The sequence below is a fragment of the Echinops telfairi genome, unplaced genomic scaffold, assembly GCF_000313985.2.
Source record: "Echinops telfairi isolate 266 unplaced genomic scaffold, ASM31398v2 ScPeMD7_7;HRSCAF=31, whole genome shotgun sequence".
Lineage (NCBI taxonomy): Eukaryota > Metazoa > Chordata > Mammalia > Afrosoricida > Tenrecidae > Echinops > Echinops telfairi.
The window spans coordinates 10,028,798-10,044,047 of NW_022103904.1; the positions used below are offsets into that span (position 1 = coordinate 10,028,798).

Here is a 15,250-nt window from a genome sequence, read left to right on the forward strand (position 1 = left end):
GGGCGGTGTCTGGTAATTCCAAGCTTGTAGGTCAGGCAAAACCTGAAAACTTCCGGCAGTCTATTTCCCAAATTGGTGAGGAAGGGAGAGAAATTCTGGCAGAGTAGATATTTAGAATCTGGAGGGAGAATCCCCCTCCCTCGGGAAACAAGGAGTGTTACTCATTTAGACCTTGAACTGATGCATAAGGCCCACCCACATTCAGGATGGTAATGTGATCTGCCTAATGCAACCTGAGCTCTGGTTGTCACTGTGGTCTGCCAATCACAAGGAGGGCCAAGTTCAAAGCCACCTCTGAAGAAAAGAATGAAGCTTTGGGCTCCCATAAAGGTTTGCAGTCTGAGACACCCAGGGGGGCAGTTTTACCCTGTACCATAGGGTTACTGTAAGTTAGAACTGGCTCGGTGACAGTGAATTTGATTTTTTTAATGACAATAAATTAGATCACATATACATACTTCATAACAGCAACCAGGCTAGTTGACCAAACACCTAGCCCAGTTGGCAAACTCACACGTAGCCGATTTGTTCATATATGTGTCTCATTTTCTTTTCCACATTATTCCAGGGAGAAAATCCATTATATTCGGACTGAGGGTAATCATGGGCTTGAAAAGTTGTCCTGTGATGCAGATCTAGTGATTCTACTGAGGTAAGGGGCTAAACTGGAGCCATTTTTTAAACAGCATCAGGAAAAGCGTCTCCAGTGGGCAGTTCTCCTCCAGCACAGCCCCAGCCAAAGGGGCAGGCAGGGAAGTACCTGCATGGGTTAAACGCTGACGTAGAGCCCACGCTTGCACCTCCTGCCACCACACACGTTACATCGAAAACTGAGTTCTCGATAACTCCATATGGTACTTGACAGAATCTTTTTCCTCGGGCTTGTCAATGATTTCAACACACTAAGAATCTGCTTCTTTTCAAATCTCATGTTTTTTGCTGCTTTGTGAAAACTGTAACTGCTTTGCCTTCTTGCTTAAACACTTCCTACTGGACAAAGAACTAACTTAACATGTTTTGTTTCTTTTGCAGTCTCTTTGAAGAAGAGATTATGTCCTATGTCCCCCTGCAGGCTACCTTCCACCCTGGGTACAGTTTCTCTCCCCGCTGTTCACCCTGTTCCTCACCCCAGAACTCCCCAGGTAACCTGAGTAGTTGGCATAAATGTTCTGAATGATGCAAACGCTTAATTAATGACCAAGGTCATTACCTTAGGTCAGATCTGTCTCTCCAAAGTGGATGCAGATATTGGAGAGCTGCCCTCTTGGCTAGCTGGTATCATTACAATGTGGTGGTTTCTGTGATAAATTCTAATTCCCCTATAACTCAAGCTAAAAAGAGGTTAGTCTGAAAAATCTAAGAACTCCTGCACAAGGGAGAACACTCCCACTCCACATCATTGCTAAGGGAGAGCATACGTGGACCTCCAGCCTCCATCCTTCTGTATCCTATTCTCACCCCGATCCTTCCGCCCATCGAGCAAAACTGTTCTTCTAGGTCTGATAACCACACAGACCTCACAGCCAGTACTCACAATGAAAGGGGTTCATTAGGGAAGGTAGGCTTTCTACTCCTGTAAAGAGTTGATGAGGCAGATTTGTTTCCATATTTTAAGTGCCTCTAAGGAGCATATCTTTTTTACATCAAACAATGTTCTGCTGGCATTCGCAAGGCTTTCAGTGAGTAATCTCTTGGAAGTAGACAACATATTCCTTCTTCCGAGTCTGTTCTTAGTCTGGAAACTTCAGTGAAGCCCAGTCACCATGGATGACCCTGCTGGTGTTAAAATACCAATGCAATGCAATTCCAGCATCACAGCCACATGCCAGCTACCACTGTACATGAATGGTTTGCTCAGCAGCTTAGCAACACACAGACCTCCAGTGGTAGATGGGGGGGTGCCTGCCTGCACATGAGGTGCCTTAGCTGGGAATCACACCCTCGTCTCCATGTGGAAGGACAGTCTGCCACTATCACACAACTAACTACTCTGCAAACCATTGATTGTAAAGGTGTAGTTCCACACCTCTGTGAAGAAAACCTAAAGAAGTTCTATCACATTTCACTGGTAAGCTTACTTCCCCCTCTACTAATATTTCCAATTGGATGCTTCCATCAAGCTCCCGCCCCCCGGTGTCCCTACCTGTGTCACAGCAAAGGGCCTCCTTTCTTGCTTGGCTGAAATCATTGAAGTCAGTGAGTGTCTGCTTTTTATTTATTTTTTAATCATTTTATTGGGGGCTCATACAATTTTTATCACAATCCATACATATGTGTAAAGCGCATCTGTACATTCATGGCCCTCATCATTCTCAAAACATTTGCTCTCCACCTAAGCCCCTGGCATCCGCTCATTTTTTCCACCTCCCTTCCTGCTCCCCCCTCCCTCATGAACCCTTGATAATTTATAAATTATTATTATGTTGTCATATATACTGTCTGACGTCTCCCTTCACCCACTTTTCTGTTGTCCATCCCCCAGGGAGGAGGTTATATGTAGATCCTTGTAATCAGTTCCTCCTCTCTACCCCACCCTCCCAATATGGCCACTCTCCCCACAGTCATGAGGGATTATCCGCCCTGGATTCCCTGTGTTTCTGGTTCCTATCTATACCAGTGTACATCCACTGGTTTAGCCAAATCTGTAAGGTAGAATTAGGATCACAATAGTGGGTGGGGAGGAAGCGTTTAGGAACTAGAGGAAAGTTGTATGTTTCATCGTTGCTACCCTGCACACTGACTGGCTCGTCTCCTCCCCGTAACCCTTCTGTAAGGGGGTGTCCAGTTGCCTACAAATGGGCTTAGGGTCCCCACTTTGCACTCCTCCTCATTCACAATGATATGATTTTTTTGTTCTTTGATGCCTGATAACTGATCCCTAAGGCTGAATCCTGCTTTTTAAGTGCCTGCTATCAAACCTACAAGCTTACCAAACTTGAACTCATTCCCTTCATCCCTTCAGAGGGGATGACTTCCCTCAGGCCCCTATGATCTTCTGTCACCAACCAGAAAATGAATCCTCATGGCTTCTCCTGATCTCCCAGCAGCATGCGATACTATTACCTCTCTCCCCTTACATGCCTGCATCAGTTCCCTTCTAGTGTCACTCTAGCATCTTCTCTCTTTTCCTGGCGTGAGTTTAGGCTCCTCCTCCTCCTCTGTGTCCCTTCCCCAAGACTCAGTCCTAGGCTTTCTTCTTTTCTCTCTCAAACTCGTTCTCCCCTTTCTAACACCCAAAGACACTGCCATACCGCAGCCAACTCATGACCTTCCTGGGCAAATGTGTTCTTCCAAGCTTCCCATCTTGCGATGTCACAAGAAATCTACCTAGTTATAAAAATCAGAAACCTACCTTTTCCTCACTATCTCTAGCCAATCCATTGCCTCTCAAATAGAGCCCCCAGCTTTCCCTGGCCACTTTGCCTCACCAGTGCCAACTGCTACCCCTGCTAGTCCCGTTTGAACTCCCTCAGTGTCTCACGGCCCTCTTAAGTTTGCTCTTTCTGACGCAGAAAAATTAGTGTTATAACTTGAGTTGCATCCTATCAGTCCCTGGATAACGCCTTCCTATTGCGCTTCAAGTGAAGCAATTTTGAACATTTTCAGTGTACCTTATCTTGCCTGATCTGGCTGCTAGCCATCACTCAAGCCTGGCTTAGTATCATGTTGCCCCTCATGCGTTGTGCTGCAGACAAAATTAGAACACCACATCCCACACTACGCGTGTTGATTCTCACCCTGGCTTGCTCCCGGTCCTGCTCGTCTCTTCCCTTAGATTAACTGGAAGCCTTCAGTGGAACTCACACCTACTCATCCTTCAGATCTTCCTCAGGGAAGCTTTCCCACACTTGGCCATGATCTGTAATCTCAAAGACCTGATTCCTTTCCTTCGTGGGTAGCAATTATCACAGTTTGTAATTATATAGTTATTTTTTTGTCACAATAAACTAACTGATAAACTCTGAGTTTATCGGTACTTGTCTTCCCTAGATTGTGAGTTTAGTGCCTGGAATATAGTGGGTCGCTATTATATTCTAAATTTTATTATGATTACTTATGATAATTTTTAATTTTATGATGCAAGGTAATAAAATAGACACCCCTTAATGCTCCGGGCCCTATGGAACAGGAGTGCTTACTTTAGTATTAATGTCAACATAATTATAGAAATATGATTACACATATATTATAGCTCCGGCTGCCATATTATAGTTACATTCCACTTTTTAATAGTTTTAGGAAATTGCAGGAGAAGCTTAGTCTAGTTTGGTTTGAGATAATTGTTTTAGATTATCTAAGCATGATGAAATCAAGAAAAAAGCTCACCCAGGCATTATTAAGATAAATACAGCTTACGGTAATTGGAGTGGAAGATATAAATGTTGGTTCCCATCAAAATCATTTTGGTTTTTATTATATGATTTCTATTTATTATAAAATTAACTGAAAGAGTGATGGAAATTAGGAGACACTTCTTAGAGAAGAAAACTATGAAACTGCAGAAATGTCCCTCTTGTCAGTTCTTCCTTCTACTGTTCCTCCAATTAAAAAAAAAAACGGTGCTTTGATTTCTCTCTGCAGGCTTACAGAGAGCCAGTGCAAGAGCCCCTTCACCATACCGGAGAGACTTTGAAGCCAAGCTCCGAAATTTCTACCGGAAGCTGGAAGCCAAAGGATTTGGTCAGGGTCCAGGGAAAATTAAGTGAGTGCCCTGGGTTTGGCACTAACTAAAGATAGTAGCATTATCTGTCTTCTCCTCTGTACCTTTGTAGTTATTTCTCAGAGACTTAGATTTCCTCCTGTGGTAGCAGCGATGCTCATAGAAAAGAGGAAGGCGATTAGGAAGTTGGAAAGAAGGAGAAGAAAGGAAGTTAAGAAATTAACTTAATGTGGGGAAAGAAGGGAAGGGAAGAGAACAAGCAAGGAAAGGAAAGTAGGTTTCAGACATCGCATGTATAAAATCCGCGGTAGATCTCGGAAAACAAAGACACGTAATCCAAATTTTATATTTACCGTCACTTATTCTTGGGGTAAAATTTAACTCATTTATCAAATGCGTGCACAATGTAACTTTATCATTAGGGTCCAAACAAAAATTGTTCACGGTTTTCCTTCTGAGTTTGTTGGTCTTACCAGTAAGTAGGTGTAAAACCTGAATTTAGGAATCCTGCTGAAGAGAGGTCACTATGAGTTCATCAAAAAGAATTTTAAATGAAACCCAATATGATGAAAGTTGTCCAATTAGAAAAGTATAAATATTTTCTTTGCCGCCCCAAGGCTTAAAATGGTTGTGAGAAGAAGTCCCTCTCATTCCACATGACACAGAATGTCACCAGTCTGACATGGAATTCCACCAAAGGGCGGCGCCTCCGGACCTTTGGCTGTGGTGACCCAGGTGGCTTCCTCTCCTTCCTAGGCTCATTATTCGTCGGGACCACTTGCTGGAGGGAACCTTCAATCAAGTGATGGCCTATTCCCGGAAAGAGCTCCAGCGGAACAAGCTCTATGTCACCTTTGTTGGAGAGGAGGGGTGAGGTGCCCTCACTGTTACGCAGACCCGTAGGTGAGGTCAGGCCAGGGGCTGACCATCGTGGATGGCTATCTTCAAAAGTGACCTGAGTGGTGGCTCTGAGCTTGTTTGCTCCAGGTGACTCTAGCCATGTCCTCCGGGCAGGATTCTCTCCCCAGGTGTTTTCAAGATGTGTTAGGGTTCTCAGGTGGGAAATACCTGGGTTCTTGGCTTTGCATGAGAAAGAACTCACGCCTCAGCCTGGTTTGTGATACAAGTGGGATTTCATAAAGGATAGAAGAAGTTTCAGGTTTTATAGTCACGGAACACGGGGAACCTCATGGGACTGTGCACCCACACATGGTGGCCTGAGGCCAGAGAGAGAGAGACCGCGGCACAGTGGAGCAGGAAGCAGAGAAGCAGCCAAAGGGGGGAAAGGGCTGGTGGTCTCCAGGGCCTGAATTTAGAGCACGCACCTTAGACATGCTGGCTTCTCACTACCTAACAGATTCATGTTTCAAAATCTTCCAAACACTAAAATTATAAACATGTGCTAGACGTTGACACCACATATCCAGAGTCAGCCAAAAGCTCAGGCCAAAGTCACAAGATTTTTATCCCTCCCCACCCCCAATAAACAAAAAACTTTTAGAGGAAACTAAAACCTTTTATGCAATTTTGGAAGTTTCAAAGAAAAGCATTGCAACTGTGGAAAACAAGCTTTCCTGGCAGGGTAGATCTGAATAAACTTGGAAGCTTTTCCAGTTCACAGACACACACACACACACACACACACACACACACACACACAAATACACATCTGCATCCAGTGTCACAGGAAATTCCTTTAGGCTACCCCCACATCCTCAAGTTCCTCTTTTGGATGGGGCAACTGTGTGTTTTATTCCATAAATGTGAGGTGGTTGAAAACAAGAGTTCATCCTAAGAGACCAGTGTGACGCGGCTGAGAAAAGGGGTAGGAGCCCGATGGTGGGAAGAGCCTGTGCACGGACCTCTGCAAGCCCGTGCTGAGCCCTGGGCCTGTGCTTCCTTTGCAGGCTGGACTACAGCGGGCCCTCACGAGAGTTCTTCTTCCTGCTCTCCCAGGAGCTCTTCAACCCCTATTACGGCCTCTTCGAGTACTCGGCAAACGACACATACACCGTGCAGATCAGCCCCATGTCTGCCTTTGTGGAGAACCACCTCGAATGGTAAGAAATGTAGTTTTGCTTTCTGATGTTTGAAAGAGACAGTCTCTCTGAGTCAGAAGTCATTAGCATGTCTCGGGAGCTGACTATGTTCAAAGCGGTGGCCAGCCGATCAAGAGCCCTATGTAGAGTGAGAGAGGACCAACCATCAGGCAGGAAGATCTGGTCATCCTTACTTAGAATACTAAAGAAATGACCACCGACTCTGATTACAAGGCAAACTTCTGTGAGAGCAATCGGCTGTGGAGAGCACAATCAGGTGAGTAGATGCATATGTTGTACGTGGATTATGCTACTAAAACCATGAGTCCCCAATGGAGGCTTTTGGGAGCACTTGGGGCTTTGAAATACTTTGACCTTGACTAATGATTTGATCTTGGACTTGAATTGGAATCAAGCCATGGGAGGAGAAGGGACAGCAACATCAGTTACTGTAACATAAGACTGTTGGGTCAGATAATCTCTCAAGCGTCTATAATGAATTGAATTATGTTTCTCCCCCCTCCCCTTAAATATGAGTTGTAAATCCTATTTTCTATGCCCATGATTACCATCCCATTTGGAGACAACTCATCTTTATTAGAGTCATGAGAGAATTAGAGTATATTTTGAGTCAATCTCTTAACAAATATAGAGGTGTGAGAATGGGAGGGACACAGACACATGCCAAGACACTTGAAGATGGCCCAGGAGCCGCAGCCCAAAGCAAGAGCCTTCCTCCAGGGACAACTGAGTGTGGACTTCTGACCTCCTAACCTGTGAGAAGATCACACTCTATTTGTTGAAGTCCTGCACTTGGGCTTTACCTGTTACAGCAGCGCTAGACAACTAACATATCATCCTTCTGACTGGAAAATCCTCTCTCTCTCGGTTTCTACTACTTCTTACCAATCAACTGTGTACAGATGTGTGGGCAGTACCTCACATGTATGTACTAGAAATCTCCAGTCAGCTGCTCAGAACAATTAGGATGCAACTACTTCGGGATTTCACTGCCACACACTTGGGTGGAAAGGCACCCGTTCTCACCATAGGAGCTCCTGCTCGGAAAGGGAATATGAGTCCCAGAGCCTGTCACTGTGGGTTCCTCTCTGAAATTATTCATTATCACGTGTTGCTTGTGAGGCAAGCTCCTGGGTGGTACCTGGGATCTGGTGGACTTGGCGAACAAGTCCTTGTGATGTGGTTTTACAACATTCGCCTTGTGGGACGTTTGTAGGTATTGTGTATCCCCTCTCTCTCTCCAAACACACCTGACTCTGGAGTTCTTCACCTTGGACAGGAGTGTGTCTATATCAGGCTTTGGACATAAATGCTGAAACAGAAGTTAGCTTTTATCTTTCCTGTCTCTCTGACCTATCATTAAGTGGATAACAGAGGTCGTGAAGCAACACTGCAGGCAGTGGGGAGCTGGAGAAGCAAAGTGCCGTGGGAGAGGTTTGTGAACCTGACAACTGAATGGCGGCCGTGTGACTCAGGTCACATTCAAGCAGGCGCTCCATCCCAAAGTAGAGAGAACTATCGGCCTTAGCACAAGGGTATGGATGGTCAGACCACAGTTCAAATGCATCAGATCTTCCTTAGTCTTCCTTTATGATTGTCCATCTTCTCCTATATATGCCATTATAGTTAATAACATACACAAATAATCTCATGAGGCTCAGAGAGTGAAGTCAGTGAGTATTCTAAAGAGAGGGAGAAATGACGTGTCAAGGAGCCAACACGCAGACAAGAATATGAAAACATGAGAGGCAGTGTAGGCACAGAGCATGGCCTCCAGGATACTGGTGGGAAGTGAGACCGGAGATTTGTGTTTTCTCGATTAAACCTTGCCAGTGTGAAGAGAAACAAGGTTTCTGAGGTGGGATGGAAGCAGGGACTTGCTATGTTGAGGAGAGAGAAAACGAGTCACCACCAAGGTCAAGTCCATGTCTGGAGAAGAAAGCACTGATGTCTGGGACATTTTAAAGGGAGAAGACGCTGGCCTAGTTATCTCACTGATGGAATGTTAAGGTGAGACACAAGAGGAATGTAGAATAAATCTAAGGTTTCTAATCATACTGTGGGGTGGGGGTTATATGAAGTAGAACCTGTGTAGAAGAAAGGTGAGAAACTCCTTCTTTGACCTATAGAGTTTGCAGCTTCTGTGATATTGTATTAACATATTTACATGCAACTGGGACGACATAGACCTGGCTAGTGGAAGGGTCTTGGGATAGAAAGTGAGATTTGAGAGACTCCAGCACAGACATGAAGTCGAGTGATGGGAGAAGAGGGGATAGTGAGGAGAATTTAGGCATATCAAGGTGCACTGGACCACACGTATCCAGGAAGTTCTGAAGGATTCGACTACAGAAGTGTAGGCAATGACAGAATGAGCCAACTTACGTGGGAGCAGGAGAGCTTCCAGGGAAGAATCAGCTGGCCTGCGGTGGTGTGAAGGAGAGAGAATAATACAATGAAGTCTGGGTGGGAGGTAGACAACAAAAGATTGGGAGACTGAAGTTTAGGCCTCCAGGAAAGACACACAAGTGCTGAGGAGCTAAGCGCCGCAGGAGTTGCCCTTTGGAAAGGGGTTCAGTTGGGCAGAGAGAATCGCCCTGGTGATATCAACAGAATTCAACAACCTAGAGGAAACTTGGAAGAGAAGCACTTTTGGATGCAGACATAAAAGAAGGCGCAATGAAGACCTGCGACAAAGGCACAAAAGCTACTCTGTACCACCTACCTGAGCATGGCCTCGTGTCCCTTGGCATCAGGGATCAGACCTCACCAGCTGCCCCACACCCACCACTCACCCTAGCTTTGCTGCTGCTCACCCATCTCTGGTATTAAGGTGCTGACGAGACTGCCTATGTGTGTCAGTAAGACTTGACTGCCGTGGGAAAGGAACTCAAGTGCAAAGGGGCTATGGTGAGATTTAGCAAAAATGTTCTAGATGAATCTTTTATCAAGATCAAGAGCTTGAAACTGCCTATCCTTGAGGCACTCGGTAACTGCCATCTTCCTGGAGGATTTCACCCCTTGTCAGCGTTTTGAGTTTGATCCCCTAAAGCACGCGCTCTGGCTGAGGATGCTTGCCAATATACCTTAATCACAATCGCAGGTCATTCTGAACCAATGAACCATCTAAACAGTGCTATTTTCAATGAGCTTCCTTTCAGTGTCAACAGTGAATGGGAATTCTGTGCGGTAGGCGAATGGGCCTCTCTTATTTGAACTCTGCCACTGAGCAGTTCTGTTTCCCAGAGTCCACCAAAACCAAACGAAACTGACTGTCACCGAGTCAATGCTGACTCATAGCAACCGGGACAGGGTAGAACTACTCCTGTGGGTTTCGGAGGCTGTAACTCTTTACAGGAGTAGAAAGTCCCATCTTTCTCCCATAGAGTGGCTAGTGGTTTCAAACTACTAACTTTGTAACTAGCAGCCCAACTTGTGACCACTCCTTTCCAGCACTTGGAAAAACCCAGGATGCCGAACAAGCACAGCCCTTCAGAGGATGCTCATCAAGAGCTAACTCTGCTCAGCACTGGTACCTTCTTTGCCGGGACTCACAACTTCAGCATTCCTAAGAGGAGTTGGCAGTTGCAGCCATGGCCAAATGAACTTGAAACTTCCTGTTTAATCCTCCTTTAGCTTTGAACCAGAGGTCGCTGTTGGGTTTAACCAGTGGGGACGGTGGTGGTTCAATGGTAGAATGCTCACCATGCATGTGAAACACCTGGAGGTGATTCCTGACCAATTCCCTTAACTTACAGCTACCATCCCTCTATCAGTGGTGGACTGCACATTGCTAGGATGTCAAAACCTGTTGCTATAAAGGGGAGCCCTGGTGGCAGAGTGGGTTCTGTGTTGGGCTGCACAGGGTCAGCAGTTCCAAACCACAAACTGCTCTGCAGGAGAAAAAAGAGACTCCATTCCTGTAAAGAGTTACAGCTCGGAAACCCAGAGGCACAACGCTAGCCTTCTATAGAGTTGCTATGAGTCAGAATCGACTCGAGGGCAGTGAGCTTGCTCTTTCGGTTTTGTGAAGTTGAACAGGTTTCAGTGGAGTTTCCAGTCTAAGATGGACCAGGAAGCTCCACAGAAACTTGGCAATGTCCTTCGAAATACTAGTCAATGAACACTGCATGGATTACCATGGTCTGACATGCAACCATTCTTGGGGATAGCACAGCACTGGACCACTTTTCCTTTTGTTGTCCATGAAGTCACCGTGTCTCGGATTCCATTTGATGAGCGCTAATAGCAACCAAACAACAAGCCTGACATGCTCCGCGTGTTCAGTTCTCAACTACCCGCCCTCTTTGTGCCTTGGGTCCAGAGATTTTTTTTTTTTTTACAAAGAACACTCACAGGTTTGGGATTTTCAGTGCCCCGAAGTGTTTTTGATGAGGAGCCCTGGTGGCATAGTGGTCATGAACTGGACTGCGATCTGCACGGTCACCAGCTACTCCGCAGGATAAAGAGGGGTTATTCTGCTCTGTATAATGTGGCAGCCTCAGAAACCGACAGGGACAGTCGTACCCTGTCATAGGGTCACACTGACTTAGAGAGCCAGCCTCGACTACATGACAGTGAGTTTGCTTTTTGGTTTATGTGTTTTTCAAAAGGGCTGGCCAGGTGGATCAAACATTGGCGTGCTAACCATAAGGTTGGTCAATAGTTGAAAACTGCTTATCAGGAGAAAGATGAGGCTTTCTGTTCCCTACAAGATGTACAGCCTCAGAAACCCAAAGGGGCAGTTCTATTTTCTGTTTTCCTACAGGGCAACTCTGAGTCAGAATTACCTCAATGGCAATAAGTTGGCTTTGGGAGATGCTTGTTTAGCTCTGTGCTTGGAAGGGCTCCTGCCTGGGTGGCATCTCCTAGGTTCACTACACGACATGCCAGCAGCAAGCAGTTGTGTTCTGCCTGCCTGGAGACCATGTTTCCATTGCTCCTGTAACGGGGAGGGGATGGCACCAAAGAAGCCAGAAGCAGTGACATCACGAGGAAAGAGCAGACCGCCCTGTGTGACACCCCAAAATGATGGTTTGAAAATTGTCTGTACAGTGTTTCAGCAGAAATTCATGATTTTCATAAAACTATCCCCGTTGTCAGCTAGGATGGCACAGGCAGCGTGTCACTCAGGTCTCTGAGTGGGAGCTGACTCAGTGGCACCCAGCAACAGCTACAACTACAGAAACATATCTAATCTGCCCACCTGACCGGTATCCTTGTCCCTTCAAGGCTAAGGCTTTATGCCAGTTCACGTGGCGATCCTTCTGATGGGCTCTGCTCGGCGCTGTCTCATCCACTTTCAAGGGCACCAGGAATCGCAAGGCTTCATTTGCACACTGCAAGCACACGGTGTTACTTTTCATACTGGCGTTTCTATAGTCCCTGGTTTTGGGGTCTTGTCACTACAATATTGTGACCATTCGTATTTGGGAACGTATGTCAAGAACTTTATAAAGAATGAAATAGTAATGAAAAGAAATAAGTGAGCAAAACCAAAGATTTCCTCTCAATTACTAATCATGTTATGATTCGATGTAGAAAGATTTTATGAAATGATTGTCGTGGTTATGGAGCCTAAGAGGTATTACATTAGCGTAATCTGCCACTATATCTACCACGTATTCTTCTATGATTAAAACTGATCATAGACATTATTCAAAATTAGTGGGAAAGAGCCAACACTGTCACTCTGGAGACTGAGGTGTGCCTGGCCCATGCCACGGTATTCCAACAGCCCCCTATTCATGAAAAGCTGAGCGATGAACACGGATGATGGCAGAAGAATTGGTGCATTTGAATTACGATGTGGTTAAAGAACACAGACCATGCCACGGACTGCCACACAGTAAACAAATCTGTCTTAAACGAAACATAATGCTCCTCAGAATGGAAGCTGGCAAGACTTTGTCGCACGTATTTTAGACATGCTATCAAAATGAACCGAATACTCAAGGAAACGGCATGACCCAGTGATGGAAACAATGTACTCACACATAGCTGGCAATGTGAAGACACTGCAGGACTGGGTAGCATTTTGTGCTGTTGCACACAGGGGAGTCCGAACTGCCTCCATAGACCTAACACCAACAAGAAGGATGCCGTGTGGTCTGGCTAGGAAGGAGATCCATGAGGGGCGGAGGGAAACACCATGAGTTACCAAACTAGGTGGCCACAACTCTCGTGACACCATTGGGTAGAATCAACAGTTCTCGCAGCTGATCTCACTGTAAGAAGATACCATTTAAAACTGGCAAGTAGAGCTTGCTGACAGATGGTCGCAGATCCTGTGGGATGAACCCTCCTTTCTTCCTCAGACCACAGGACACTTTATCATGACATTCACCTGGACTGCCGGGATAGTGGTGATCATTTGTCACCTGAACATCATTAATTAAAAAAAAAAAAGGAACCAAAGGATTAAAGGGTTACCATGGCCACAACCTTTACTCTGTAAAGCTGGACATGCCAGAACCGTAGCGATCCTTTGACCAAAGGACAAGCCAGGACAGGATTTAACCTGGGAGGCGTGGTTCACTCACACCCACTCCAACCTGTTCCCTTCACACTGGAAACTAGTACCACCGACCAGAAGTAAGCGTGGAGCAAGCAGTCAGCTGCAGCTGCTGATTGAAAACATTGCTCCGGTCAGCTGGAGAAGGCCTCTTTGCGCTAGTCAATTTTCTCTTTACATCTGGTGCTTCTCCTCTGGCCCAGACTCTTCTTTGTTTTGTCGGACCACCAGGGAGAAGATGCACTGTAAGAGCACAGGGACTGGTTCATCTTGGTTTACACTAGCACAATGCCTAGCACTTACAGTTTCAAGTCATACTTATTGAAAGTTAGGTGCAGGCAGGCTTTTGTAGTACGCCACAAATAGCACAGTAGACAGGGCTGTTAAAATAAATTGAGTGCGCATTCCTTCCATCTGAAATAGCTGGCTCAAAGTTCAAACTTCTCTCTCCTTTTTCTTTGTCCCCCTGTGGCTTTAAAGCCCTGCTGAAGTCAGTAATTGATGCTCAAGCCCCTGAAAGGTTTGCAACCTCAAGGGTTGCTTGGGACAATGTAGAAGGCGGCTTGTTACTTGAGACTGTACATTCTGCTCATTCTGCCGTGGCCACATTTCCAGTGTTTCCCTGAGGCTTTCTGAGAAACCTCAGACTCAGAAACCTCACCCTCCCCCGAACTCCTCCTTCGTTGTCCCGACTTGAGACTCTCTGTCCACTCAGGTTCATCTTCTCTCTTTCTTTCTTTAAAATCATTTTATTGGGTGCTCTTACATCTCTTATAACAATCCATATACATCCATGTGTCAAGCACATTTGTACATTTCTTCCCATCATCCTTTTCAAAACATTTTATTTCTACTTGAGCCATTGGTACCAGCTCCTCATTTTCCCCCTCCCTCCCTCATGAACACTTTTTATATGTTATTATTATTTTCATATCTTACACTGACCACTGTCCCCCTTCAGGCATGTTTCTGTTGTTCATCCCCCTGGCCTGGGGGTGGGTGGTGGTGGTTATACATTGATCATTGTGATTGGTTTCCCCTTGCTACCCCCTACCCTCCTGGTATTGTTACTCTTATTATTGTTCCTGAGGGGTTGATCTGTCCTGGATTCCCTGTGTTGAGAGCTCATACATGTACGTGCTCTGGTCTAGCCAGATTGGTTAGGTAGAGTTGGGGTCATGATAGTGGGGGGGGGTCATTAAAGAACTGGAGAAATTATGGACTATATTTTCATTGGAGCAATGCCTGCAAATCAAAACCTCTACTCAACATGGCATAGCAAATTTACCTACTGCTCTTTCTGCCTACAATTCTAGAATTTTCCGAGTGTTGAGACATACTAATATGATAAATATAGTGAAGATTCTTTATCACATGTTTACTAAACTGAAAAAAAAATCAATTTTCTTGTCTTCAGCCTCAAGGGATTTGCTGAAATTGCTAGTGATTCCACTTTGTGAGATGAGAAATATCCCGGGTTTGAACCTTCAATAAATTACTTCTATTTTCACGGAGGGCACATTCTGTTAACATAGCAAGTGTTTCTTTATCGTGACTTTGCCGAAGATGTCGGTGGTGACAGCAAAAACAACATCTCGACCAGTTGCTGTGGAATCAGTTGCAGCCTCACGATGCCGTCACGTGTGTCAGAGTAGGGCGGCTCCGCTGGGTTTTCGGGGCTGTGACTTTTCCAAAGCATCTCTCCAGGCCTTTCCCCCACAGCACGCCTGGGGGGGTTCAGGTTAAGCATCTCATGATTTGTGCCACCCAGCAATCGATACAGTAACCATCACGCCAGATAAAAGAGAGAAAGGTCAGCAAAGTCTGTGAGTTCTGGAGCCCTCTGGACGTCTCTCAAAAGGAGCTGTGCCCATGAAGGCTTGCAGCTCCCCCCCAACCCAGAAATCAGGAACGGAGGGACTGAGGGAATGAACACACTCAACACTAGTCATCTGCCGCTCTGCCATTGGTCAGCCCAACCATCAGTCAGAGAGCCAAGCACCTCTTTCCAAGATG

General features: G+C 45.7%; 1 protein-coding gene across 1 annotated transcript in view; it reads left to right on the forward strand.

Annotated features, from left to right (window-relative positions):
• Window positions 1-15,250, forward strand: part of HECW1 (HECT, C2 and WW domain containing E3 ubiquitin protein ligase 1) — a 436,908-nt gene that overhangs the window by 362,539 nt on the left and 59,119 nt on the right. Inside the window, exons 20-24 of the mRNA XM_004708163.4 lie at window positions 569-652; window positions 1,033-1,142; window positions 4,582-4,702; window positions 5,417-5,530; window positions 6,568-6,720. Coding sequence (XP_004708220.2) covers window positions 569-652; window positions 1,033-1,142; window positions 4,582-4,702; window positions 5,417-5,530; window positions 6,568-6,720 — 582 coding nt within the window. The remainder of the gene's footprint in view (window positions 1-568; window positions 653-1,032; window positions 1,143-4,581; window positions 4,703-5,416; window positions 5,531-6,567; window positions 6,721-15,250) is intronic.